Source organism: Salvelinus sp. IW2-2015, unplaced genomic scaffold (genome assembly GCF_002910315.2).
Source record: "Salvelinus sp. IW2-2015 unplaced genomic scaffold, ASM291031v2 Un_scaffold1296, whole genome shotgun sequence".
Taxonomy (NCBI): Eukaryota; Metazoa; Chordata; class Actinopteri; order Salmoniformes; family Salmonidae; genus Salvelinus; species Salvelinus sp. IW2-2015.
In genome coordinates, this window is record NW_019942824.1 from 30,006 (window position 1) to 43,465 (window position 13,460).

The window sequence follows — 13,460 nt, forward strand, 5'->3', positions numbered from 1 at the left end:
TGACCGGTTGCATCACAGCCTGGTACGAGAATTTCTCTGTCCACGACCGTAAGGTCCTCCAGTGGTTGGTGAAGACAATTTTTATCTACAATGCAAAAAACMAAATATATATATATTCTACTGAGTCATTTACTTTGTTTATATTCTTATTTTAAATAAAACAAATWAAAAATATGGTATTATTATTGTTTCTTATTGTTGTTGCATTGTCCAGAAGGAACCTGCAAGTAAGCATTTCATTGAACGGTGTATACCATGTGTATCCCGTACCACTAATAAAAACACTGTTACACCTCTACTACTGTGTATCAGTCGCAATAACAATGGGCTCAGCCGCGCAGCACCAAACTAGACTTAGCAGTTGAATTTCCCATGAAGCCAAAAATATGACTCAGACTTTTCCTATGAAGCCAAAAGGATGACTCAGATGTCGGGAGGCAGAAGAATGAAGAGGTGTGAGTTGTTTTACTGTCTGTCGCCATGGCGTTCCCACTAATCCCACCCCAGCCACGGGTGTTGTGTTCCGTTGTGTTTGCCTTGGTGGAGACTTCACGCCATCTCAAAAACAGCAGAACGCCATCAAGAGAAAGTTACGTCTCAAATGGCACCCTATTCCCTATGTAGTGAATTACTTTTGACCGGGGCCCATAGGGGTCTGTAATGCACTAGGGAACAGGGTGCCATATGAGACACCATCCAGGAAGTGGCAGCCCTCTTTAGCCGCCTCTGGAACGTTCCGAGGTAGATAGAGACCCATGGCAGTCCCAAACGGCACCCTATTCCCTACGTAGTGCACTACCGCATGAGCCCTGGTCAAAAGTAGTGCACTACATAGGGGATAGAATGCCATTTGGGGAATCAACCAGCGTTGGTGGTCCCATCGCAACGTCTCATTGGCAAAGAGGGATGTTTACAACTCCTGCCTTCATTACCAAGGCCTGTTCGCTTCAAGAAAATATGTCAACACAGTGTCTATGCCCCCGAGAGCTGAGTTTATTCAGAATGCTGCCGATGCAAATGGAATGCGATGGAACGGTCATAATATAATGTTTTGTTGATTGTGTGACAGAGTAGTGTGTGTTGCAGAGTGCTGACTCCCCTACCCAACAGCCCCGAAACACAAATGAAACAAGGTTATCCTCGTGACCTTGCGTCTTCTTGAGAACTCTGCTCTCGTGTAAACGGGTGTTAATGGACTGAGGACAGATTTTACTGGAGAGAGAGACAGAGAGTGAGACAGAGAGAGAGACAGAGAGAGAGAGACAGAGACAGAGAGAGAGAGACAGAGAGAGAGAGAGAGAGAGAGAGAGAGAGAGAGACTATTTGGAAGTTTTTGGACAATATAGGACTGCTTGAGTCTGTGGGAATGTGCAATAATCTGCTTCTGCCATCATCTTTTAGTCATTGTGTGTTTAGGTGTGGCTAATAATTTGCTACTATAACACCCATTCTTTTTGACAGCCCTGAAATTACAATGTGGCAACTGGACTTTCAATATAATCTCTGTTTTACATGATAGATTTGGATTTATATTTTTTTTTAATCTCCAATGAATGCAAAGTTGAATCAGTACAAAGAAAAGTAAATGTGAAATGTGTATAATACTGCCACCTATTGGTGATGCACTGGAATAACCATTTGATAAAAAGCCATGTTCATCTGTTATTCAGTTAAAACTGCATGCAACAACAAAACTTATTGTATTCACATGTATAGGTGTTACAGTACATGGATGTTTCCTAATCCTGGTCCTCTGCACTAACACACCCATTTCAACCAATCACAGGCTTGATGATGAGTTGAATCAAGTGGGTTACTGCTAGGCTGGAACAAAAATGTTCACCATTTTGGATCCCCAGGACCAGGATTAGGAAACTGTGCACTATGTCAAACTGAATCTCTCCTTTCATCCTCCGTAGCTGCCCTGACGTTCAAGTGTTTACGGGACCAGTGGCCGGTTTACTGCAAAGTCATCCGCGAGAAGAACCTCTGCCAAGACATGCGCTGGTATCAACGCTGCTGTGAAACTTGCCGGGACTTTTACGCACAGAAGATGCAGCAGAGGAGTTGACCCTCCCCTCGCCCCCTCGCCCCCTCCTTCCAGGGGCGAACTTAGGTGTCAAATCCTATTTATGTATATCAAGTGCACTTATTCCAACACGTGGGATGGACAGAACACACCTGTTTCAACCTAACCAGCGGTAGATTATAAGCACTGTAAATGTGTCATTAGTACGTTGTGTTATTGGTATTGAGTCCATACTATGTCATGTTATTGGTATTGAGTCGATACTATGTCATGTTATTGGTATTGAGTCCATACAATGTCATGTTATTGGTATTGAGTCGATACTATGTCATGTTATTGGTATTGAGTCGATACTATGTCATGTTATTGGTATTGAGTCGATACTATGTTCATGTTTTGGTATTGAGTCGTACTATGCTATGTATTGGTCTTGAGTCGATACTATGTCATGTTATTGGTATTGAGTCGATACTATGTCATGTTATTGGTATTGAGTCGATACTATGTCATGTTATTGGTATTGAGTCGGTCTAAGCACATCTCTTTTGAGGGTGTAATTGTTGACCAGCCTTCACCTGAGATCCGTTGAGCTGATATACTGTAGATCTACATAAGGATCCAACTCTTTGGTGTTTTTGGAGAAGTTTTTGTTTTTAATCATGTTAATTCATGCTAATATTTTGTAAATGTCTTACTATTTTCCATTCTGTATTTTTTTCCTGATTTATCTTCATTAATATCACATTGAAAATCAGACAAAATCCATCAAGGTATACCACTTGTAGTTTCCATAAATTTTGTTAACCCCGTATAATGTAACCAATGCAATAGTGCCAAAAGTGCAAACTACAAACTTCATCAAGCGTACCATCGGACCTAGGTCTACTGGTTTCCTATCAGTTTCTTCCAAAAAAAATAAAAAATCCCGCACACTGTTTATCCTCCCAAGTACCACTGTTTATGCTCCCAAGTACCACTGTTTATGCTCCCAAGTACCACTGTTTATGCTCCCAAGTACCACTGTTTATCGGACAACCTTTCTATCTGTAAGGATCTTCATCAGGTCAAAACAACCTGACAAAACGACCTGACAAAACGACCTGACAAAACGACCTGACAAAACAACCTGACAAAGCAACCTGACAAAACAACCTGACAAAAACAACCTGACAAAACAACCTTACAAAACAACCTGACAAAGATCCTTGTGGATGGAAACGTTGTCTGATAAAAGATGCTATTTGGGAGCATAATCAGTGTGTTGGACTTTCCGTTTTTTTCCCTCAAGTTTACTTCTTTAGCCCAGCACAAACATTTCTATCTATTTCAGCATTGGTGAACTTCATGCTATCTGCTTGGTATTAGCCACTGCTGAGACTTTGGCTTCCAGCCGTGAGTAATTACAATGACGTTCTTGTCCTTCGTCAAGTTTAGCAAAAATGTGTTTAGAGACACAAATGGTACTGTATGTTTAATCTATTTCAAACAGAATTCACAATACTGTCCATTTAGAAGCAATACTGAAAGCATTACAGCTGRAAAGACACTTATGTTTGATTGATATGATGTTTTAGGGTTTAGGACATTCAGCGCTTCATTTGCTTTGTACATGTTTGGCTTAATGTCGAACACTGTAAGCAACAATGTGGCTTTGGAGGGATTTGGATAATTGATGACACTTCTAGTAACGACAGCAAATATATTCTTATTATTTAGCTTTAAATGTCTCTTTGTAGTAACGTGGTGCTAATTAGTGTACTTGAGTGAACTTTTGGGGATCTAGGCTTAAACATAAAGTGTTGCCAAATAGCCGAGGCTTGCTTAAAGTTGGAGAAAATACCTTYTTGTAACATTTACTGAATTAATCTATGTCTATGCATATGTTAACAATGGTGCTGCCTTAGGATCTGTTGGGACTGAAACAATTGTGTGGAAAGCTTGAAGACCCACATCTTTTCCCTCAAATCTAACATTGACATCAGGCGTGTGTTCAGTACGTCACATAGCGGTCTTCAACGTTTAATTCAACGGAAATGGTACTGTACTGAACGACCAMTTGAAGAACGGTGTATGGTGTGTGTGCTGCCTAAACCAGATCTTTACCATGATAAGGCCAGACCTTGCTCGACATTGCGGGGGCCAGGTTTGTCCTGCGTCCCGCAGTCGTGTGAGATTGTATGGTGTGTGTGTGCTGCACAAGTTTTGCGATTTAAAAAAATGGTCGCACACATATTGATCAGGTCACACCCATATTGATRGGCCCACACATATATTGCTCAGGCCACACCCATATTGATCAGGCCACACCCACCAAACGGGGGCAAACATACCTCAAAGGCTGTTACAGGAACGCTGCGCATCGTTTGGGGGAAATGTAGTTCAGTAGCAAACATTGAATCGAACTGAATGTATCCCAGTTACGCGCACGGATCTCTCCAAGTTAGGATTTGGATCTCAGTGTCTTCAGGAGAGTTTCTAAAGGGAAATTATCCTCCATTTTAAAATCACATGATCTGTATCAATATTTCAAAATGTGTTTCAAAATCACTAAAAAGGGACATTATTTAGTCATATAGTAAACTATCATTCATATTTTTKGTCAAATAGTTAGTACAGTATGGCCTACCTTGGTTGTGTACGTCAGGATGAGCCCACGGCTGTCTTGTATGTTAAAGTCAATGTTAGAGCGACAACATCTGAACAGCAAGCTGCTTCACTAGAACAATCTGCTGTACATGCTATTCACACAACGATGACTGTTTCTAGTGTATCACTCCACGGCCCTCTACTTGAATAGAGATAATGTAGAACTAAGAAACACTGTACATGTTTACACTGAAGTACTGCTGCACTGGTATGGGTTGGCTCTGGGGTGAAGTATCCCCTAGGTACAGCTCTAGGATCAACTTCCCCCCCCTCAACCCTGACCTTAAGAATTAGTGGAGAAAAAAATGCTAAAGTGACCCTAGATCAGCYTCTAGGGGAAACTTCARCCTACTCTGGTTCCCATGAGCCCTCAGTCTAGGCGTCACGTGGTGCAAAAAAAATACTGCTTGGTTTATACCTTCTGTCATTGGCTGAAAACAAGTTGAAGTTGAGTGTCGTTGAATTGAATTAAAATTGACATTTTATAGCACTGTAAGACCGTGTCATTTTTTAATGGCTCCTACATACCTGTATGTAGCGTTGTCTCGTAATGTCTTGCGGTTGTGTAGGAGAAAAAACTGCCTGCATATCATGTTCCTGAGAAAATAATAAAATAGATTCTCCATTATTTGTTTGTTCCTATGGTTTCCATGTCATATTGTATTTGCTTGGATTTTACTTGAAGGCTAAAAGTTGTCCTCAAAACAACTATATAAATAAATACAAATTGTAAGCCTCATTTTTTATCAACTGAGTCATACCAGGCCACTAATTGTTGCTCCTAGATCAGGCCTGTCAATGAACACAATGAACTATACAGATCCCCGACTTATTATTGTGTCTCAAATTCAGGCCCAAGGTTACAGCTTACCAGATACCACTTAGAATTTTGGTTCCGGGTCTGGTTGCCTAAACCAGATAATTACCATGATAAAGCCAGACCTTGCTCAACATTGCGGTGCCAGATTTGTCCAGCAGTCGTCTGCTATCAGGGATATAAACCTTTCATTTATTCTGAGTCTGCCTCAAATGGTGAAACTTTGTAACATATTAATACCCGAGATATAACTTCTGTGGATTTAATAAGACTACTACAGTTTATTACTTAAGGAAAAAAGTCTTACATTGTACAAATCTTGCATTGTCTTGCATATCCTATGATACTTATAGCAATTTCCCAGTACTGTACTAGTTACAGCCTAATCAAGGGCTTGATAAATGTTGATCAGTTAATGAGTAAATCAGCTGAGCTCCTATTGGAATAGATCAACTAAATGTATAGGTTTGGGAGACACTTACTTATATAAATATCACACCTTAGAGCATTGTATTAGCCTGGCATTAGACAATAGTCAGGTGTACAGGTGTCTGTTACCTGGGGTATGACTCTACCATGTCACCCTGCTGCCTGGTACCGTTGGTTAGTTCCCATCACAAGAGGTCAGGTTGGGTTACACACACACCCCTGCAAAAGACACCTGCTCATAAATAGCGGCTCATCAATAATTCCTGATCTGATGGAGGCACCGTGTGTAGCCTCATGTGTACGGACCAGAATTGCGTTCAACAAGGCAAACAGTGTGTGAACGTATGCTTGGTTGAACGCGTCTCAGCTCCTGTAGAGCTCCGGCTAAAGAGGACCTACGATGGACATATCGGTTCTGCCCAACAACAACCACCCGGATAAGTTATTTCAGCTGGACGTGGGGATGCTGCCGGCCACCCACGGAATGTTCCAGGTCGGGGCAGCTCTGTCGGGTCAGAGGCAGTGGAGTAACCAAGTCTATCAACAGGTAGGCCATGTGTCTCTGTCCTTTAAGTCTAGTAGACGTTCACTGTTAAAGGCAGGTACTCACATGATATCTAATGGAAGGCTTGTCTGCTTGGAGTGGCTCGGTCATGTAGATTCAGTATGTATGTAAAGGTGTGAATACCTCTGGCTCAAATTTAAGTCTAACTATAAGGACAGCACTTTATTTCACAATCTTGCACTTCAGGTAATCCAAACAATTTAGGTGAATACTTCAAGCCAAACTCAGAGGTGCTTAAAATCTGTTTAACTAGGCTAATTGAATTGAAGAGTCATTTAAAATGCTCATTGTCTTGCCATCATTTCAATAAAAGGAATATTTTATTGATCTCTTTTCTGTAAGTAACAGTGTTCTAGTAAAATACACATGAAAGATAGGCCTATTTTATTTGTGTGTAAAACAAAGATATACTAAAATAAGAGGACCAAGTTACTTTCGTGACGCACACAATGACAGCTATTGACTTTCCAATGAATAGTAATGAATAGTCATAGTGAAGAGTTATTGCATCAGTGTTCCATCACCATGCTTGCCAAAGATCACAAAGGGTTTACACATAATAAACTGACATTCTTTTTGAGTTGCAGACAACTGTGAATTGATTGATTCAGTCTGGATTCGTTKTTTTTCAAATGTATATCCAACTCTCCATCTTTGTTGTTTTTAAGTCAATATGGCTCCATAATTAACCACAGCTTCTGGTTGCAGTAGAATCATGAGTCAAACAGGAATGAGTCAGTCATTGGAGTTCAATGAGAATAACAAGTGAGCTTATCAGAATTGGTTAKGGTCACAGTTTCTCAGTCTGTCCATATCTCCTTTTCTGCATTTTACACAATTAATTGATGAGTGAAAGGCTGTGAATCGTTTCATCGTGATCTAACGCAAGCGCTCCATCATTTAATTGCTGCTTCAAACAAGGGAAGAAGATGGATCATTCCGCCGTCTGTTTTTTGCGGTGAACACACAGACATGCAGGAATATTGGGACTTTGAATCACCTGTGTATATATATGCATTACGGATGCATTATGGGCCATGTATGAATACATGAATAGCCTTTACTAAAGAATACTGTCATAAGGAGCCATGATATGTTATAACTGACAAAGCACAAAGCATCCACTCTGGGAGTAGGAGCATTATTTCAGCCTGCTGTTGCATCGAACAAGGCTGGCCAACTGAGACTTTGTTAGGTGTGATAGAAAGACACAACAAATGCATTATGCACAGCTGGTTTAAAGAAAGTCATAACAAAAGTGTGTGTATCCCCTTGCTTCCCCTAGTAACATCCCAAAATGGACAGGGAAAAACACTGTTACCACAGTCAAAGTAATATATAAAGACAATTCCCTTTTTCCCTCTCTCTCTCCATCTCTTTCCTCCCCCAGAGGGAACGTAGGACTGTGAGTGACACTAGGCCTTCCCCGTCCCCCGAGGGCAGCCCTGTGGTGTTTGTGGACAGATACCTGGAGAAGCACATCACGCCGCACACCTTGAATTCCAAGATCAAGAGGAACCCTCTGTACACAGACATAAGGACTATAGACATGGGGGAGAACCAGAAGTCCAAACCCTCCTGGACCATCCAGGAGTTTGACAGACACTCAATCCACTCCAACCTGGCAGGCTATCTAAAGGTAAATTGAAGACTTTAAAGGCAGGCAGGCAGACAGGTAGACAGGCAGGAAGGCAGACAGGCAGACAAGCAGGAARACAGACAGACAGGCAATCAGACAGGTAACAGCAGGCTGGAAGACAGACAGACACAGGCAGGCATACAGGCAGTCAGGCAGACAGACAGACAGGAAGGCAGGCTGGAAGGCAGACAGGCTGGAAGGCAGACAGAGACAGGCTGGGAGGGCAGACAGACAGACAGACAGACAGACAGACAGACGACAGGACAGACAGACAGACAGACAGACAGACAGACAGACAGACAGACAGACAGGACAGACCGGTTTAGATTTGCAATAACAGACAGACAGACCAGACCAGACAGACAGCAGGCAGACAGACAGACAGGGTTTTAGATTGCCGATAAACAGACAGACAGACAGACAGACAGACAGACAGACAGACAGACAGACAGACAGACAGACAGACAGACAGACAGACAGACAGACAGACAGACAGACCGGGTTTAGATTTGCAATAACATCAGCAACAGTAGATCAGTTCCAGGAAATAGAGCATGTTTTGGATATACAGACTTTGTCACTGTCACACAAAGTCACATATGCCAAGTAAAATAAGTTAAGATATCGCAAATTTGGCAGTGATGTCTCCTTCTCTTAGACCTGAAGTAACTGTCTCCTGAACCATAGAGGCTGATAATGGGAGGCTACATGCAAGTTGACCTTAAAATAAGGAGAGCTGGAGGTGACAGCATGGGATCAAGTCCATGCAGACAGTATTAAATGCTACATATACACATCCACAGTCCAAAACTACACACTACTAGTGCCTGGCAAACTTCACAGCACCAATTGTTATCCCTTTGATGTTTGCTCTCGGCGGTAGCTGATTATCTGCGATACGTATCCTTGAGCAAACTCCCACAGAYAGCACCATCGTAACTCCATCAGGCAGCTAATGTTTCACCTGACCAAACCAATCAGCCAAGTGACAGCTGATATACCATCCTCAAAGTCCCCAACCAAGGCACTGTGGGACACGTCAGGGACTATGACTGTCACCCAAACCAATGCTGCACAGGCTAGCCGAAATCAAATTAAAAACTCTCAACGGGCACCTCCAACATCGCCAGCAGGGAGTCAGCTCTGCAATGAAGATGACAAGTGTAACAGCATCCAATTATTTCCCTGTGAAAAATAATACAAAGCTGTCCTTTTTATTGCTGAATCACAGAGCAGTGAGGATATGTTGTCTTTATTGCTGAATCACAGAGCAGTGAGGGATATGTTGTCTTTATTGTTGAATCACAGAGCAGTGAGGATGTGTTGTTTTATTGCTGAATCACAGAGACGTGAGGGATATGTTGTTTTTATGCTGAATCACAGAGCAGTGAGGGATATGTTGTCTTTATTGCTGAATCACAGAGCAGTGATTAATAAGTCATACTCGTTTCTTTCCCGTCTCCATAATGAAATCAGAAATCCGGTATGTGCCGATGGTTTGATAGAAATCTGGTAAGTGTCGATGCACAGAACAGCGCAAACTGGCTGTAACCAGAATAGAAAGAGGAGTGGGAGACCCCGGTGCACAACTGAGCAAGAGGACAAGTACATTAGAATGTCTAGTTTGAGAAACAGACACTTCACAAGTCCTCAACTGGCAGCTTCATTAAATAGTACCCGCAAAACACCAGTCTCAACGTCAACAGTGAAGAGGCGACTCTGGGATGCTGGCCTTCTAGGCAGTGTTGCAAAGAAAAAGCCATATCTCAGACTGGCCAATAAAAATAAAAGATTACGATGAGCCAAAGAACACAGACACTGGACAGAGGAACTCTGCCTAGAAGGCCAGCATCCCGGAGTCTATTTCTATTCTGGTTAGAGACAGTGTGCGCTGTTCTGTGAAGGGAGTAGTATACAGCGTTMTACCAGATCTTCAGTTTCTTGGAAATTTCTCGCATGGAATAGCCTTCATTTCTCAGAACAAGAATAAACTGACGAGTTTCAGAAGAAAGTCTTTGTTTCTGGCCATTTTGAGCCTGTAATCGAACCCACAAATGCTGATGCTCCAGATACTCAACTAATCTAAAGAAGGACAGTTTTATTGCTTCTTTAAATCAGAACAACAGTTTTCAGCTGTGCTAACATAATTACAAAAGGGTTTTCTAATCATCAATTATCCTTTTAAATTTATAAACTTGGATTAGCTAACACAATGTGCCATTGGAACACAGGAGTGATGGTTGCTGATAATGGGCCTCTGTACGCCTATGTAGATATATTTTTTTTTTTAAATCAGCCGTTTCCAGCTACAATAGTCAATTACAACATTAACAATGTTTACACTGTATTTCTAATCAATTTCATGTTTTATTGGACAAAAAAAATTGCTTTTCTTTCAAAAACAAGGACATTTCTAAGTGACTTTTGAACGGTAGTGTATGTGCATTTCTCCATTACTACAAATGTACAATATAACATTTACAATATTATTGTACATTTTACACTGTAAATTTGTATAATGCACAATGTCTAGTTTGATGTGCTGTTTTACTTATGATGTAGGCTATTGTTTTACTATTATTACAATAAAATATACTGATTATTACTCATGTATAATGTATAAAGTACTTTTTATTTACAACTTACATTGAAATACATGTATTTTACTTTATAGCCTGTTACATCTCTTTTGCTAACACCTTCCTTGAAGTGGATATGCTTACATGCAACAGTCATAATCATTACATCTAATGTGACATAAACCATTATAACTGCTTATAAACAGCCGACTTCAGCTCATGATAACTAACGCGTCGTGAAGCTATAAGTAGCTTTATCCATTGTCATTGAAAAAATGTGTCATAACCTGTCGTCACATGTTATTACATACCTATAATGACAGTGTCGCGATGTCGTTGTTACACTTTCAAAATGCTCCCTTTTGTTTCAGGAAGAAGAAAAAGGACCCCGGGATCTAGATTTTTGGTTGGAGGATGTCTACACACCTGGTTACGACTCCTTGTTGAAGAAGAAAGAAGCAGAGATTAAAAGGAACAGACTTTGCAAAATACTGACCTACGTCATTCTGTCAGCGTGCGTCATCATTATCATCATCACAGTGCCAATTGTAGTCACCAGAAATGTAAATAAACCGTGACTGATTTGTAGAATCATGCCAAGGTGGGTCAAATTCTTTCAAAAGGTTAATGGATGTCTCATCATTCGCTATAACATGTACAGTAGGCTATATGTGTTTGAAACACATTGCGTATTTGGGACTATTGTGGCATATTGTTCATACTCTCACATTTATGAAAAGACATGAGAGAAGACACTTGAGCTGTCACGATTCACAAGTGCTTATTTAAGCAATAAGGAACGAGGGTGTGTGGTATATGGCCAATATACCACAGCTAAGGGCTGTTCTTAKGCACGACGCAACGCGGAGTGCCTGGACACAGCCCTTAGCCGTGGTATATTGGCCATATATCACAAACTCCCGAAGTGCCTTATTGCTATTATAAACTGGTTACCAACGCAAATTAGAGCAGTAAAAATAAACATTTTGTCATACCCGTGGCATACGATCTGATATACCATGGCTTTCAGCCAAACAGAATTGAGGGCTCAAACCACCCAGTTTATAATGTCTTATAAATAACATGACTAGGTAAAAATGGGGAAGCTGAGCATTTCACACCTGATTAACTAATGGATCATGATTAGTTGCTTATTTGAATCAGGTGTTTGATCACACAGTCCTGTGCTCCGTAGTCACAAAGTGTATCACAGTAGGAGTGCTGATCTAGGATCAGGTCCCTCCTGTCCAAATAATCTCAGTCATTATAATCAAAAGGGAAATCTGACCCTATATCAGGACAACTCTGACTGAGACTCTTTGTGAGTAGGGGCCCTGAAGGTTAGAGATTGTATGAGGTTGGTGCTTGTGAGTGGGTCTGAGTATAGGCACTTGAATGACACTGAACATCATTGTTGCAGGTGTGTGGCCCCATTTCTGTTTAAAAAGGGGTATAAGACCACATTGAGATTCTCTCTTTGATTACAGGGCTGGTGCTCAGAGTTAGTTGTCTGTCAAGGTACAGCGTAGCCTACTCCAGTACCAGAATCAATTGGTGGTGCAGCGGTCTAAGGCACTGCATTCTCAGTGCAAGAGGTGTCACCATAGAACCTGGTTCAAATCCAGGCTGTATCACATCCGGCTGTGATTGGGAGTCCCATAGGGCGGGGCACAATTGGCCCAGCGTCGTCTGTCATTGTAAATAAGAATTTGTTCTTAAAATAAATATAATCTATAAATCAGCAGCTGGAGGTCAGACATAGTGGCATTCCAAATGGTACCTTATTTTCTATATGGAGCCATGGGCCCTGGTCAAATAGTGCACTAACCCTATGGCCCTGGTCAAAAGTAGTGCACTAACCCTATGGCCCTGGTCAAAGTAGTGCACTAACCTATGGGCCCTGGTCAAAAGTAGTGCACTAATCTATGGGCCTGTAAAAGTAGTGCACTAACCCTATGGGCCTGGTTAAAAGTAGTGCACTAATCCTATGGGCCCTGGTCAAACGTAATGCACTAACCCTATGGGCCTGGTTAAAATGTGCACTAATCCTATGGGCCCTGGTTCAAAGTAGTGCACTAATCTATGGGCCCTGGTCAAAAGTAGTGCACTAATCTTATGGGCCCTGGTCAAAAGTAGTGGCACTACCTATGGCCCTGGTTAAATAGTCACATCCTATGGGCCCTGGTCAAACGTAATGCACTAATCCTATGGGCCCTGGTCAAACGTAGTGCACTAACCCTATGGGCCCTGGTTTAAGTAGTGCACTAACCCTATGGCCCTGGTTAAAAGTAGTGCACTAACCCTATGGGCCCTGGTCAAAAGAGTGCACTACCTATGGGCCCCGGTCAAAAGTGGCCTACAACCCTATGGGCCCTGTCAAAGTAGTGCACTAACCCTATGGGCCCTGGTAAAGTAGTGCACTAACCCTGGCCTGGTTAAAGTAGTGATACAGGCCGTAAAGGTGCACTAACCTATGGGCCCTGGTCAAAAGTAGTGCACTAATCCTATGGGCCCTGGTCAAAGTAGTGCACTCCTATGGGCCCTGTCAAAAGTAGTGCACTAACCCTATGGGCCCTGGTCAAAAGTAGTGCACTAATCCTATGGGCCCTGGTCAAAAGTAGTGCACTAACCCTATGGGCCCTGGTCAAGTAGTGCACTAACCTATGGGCCCTGGTCAAAAGTAGTGCACTAACCCTATGGACCCTGGTCAAAAGAGTGCACTAACCCTATGGGCCCTGGTCAAAAGTAGTGCACTA

General features: G+C 41.9%; 2 protein-coding genes across 2 annotated transcripts in view; both read left to right on the forward strand.

Moving 5' to 3' along the window:
• LOC112070336 (A disintegrin and metalloproteinase with thrombospondin motifs 19-like) overlaps positions 1 to 5,303 on the forward strand; it is a 32,146-nt gene extending 26,843 nt beyond the window's left edge. The window contains exon 5 of the mRNA XM_024137753.2: positions 1,920 to 5,303. Coding sequence (XP_023993521.1) covers positions 1,920 to 2,071 — 152 coding nt within the window. The 3' untranslated portion in view covers positions 2,072 to 5,303. The remainder of the gene's footprint in view (positions 1 to 1,919) is intronic.
• A 349-nt stretch (positions 5,304 to 5,652) lies between these two features.
• Positions 5,653 to 11,295, forward strand: minar2 (membrane integral NOTCH2 associated receptor 2). Its single transcript, XM_024137754.2, has 3 exons — positions 5,653 to 6,468; positions 7,877 to 8,125; positions 11,076 to 11,295. Exons 1-3 carry the CDS (start codon positions 6,322 to 6,324, stop codon positions 11,280 to 11,282), a joined length of 603 nt encoding a protein of 200 aa, XP_023993522.1. The 5' UTR covers positions 5,653 to 6,321; the 3' UTR covers positions 11,283 to 11,295.
• The last annotated feature ends 2,165 nt before the right edge of the window (positions 11,296 to 13,460 follow it).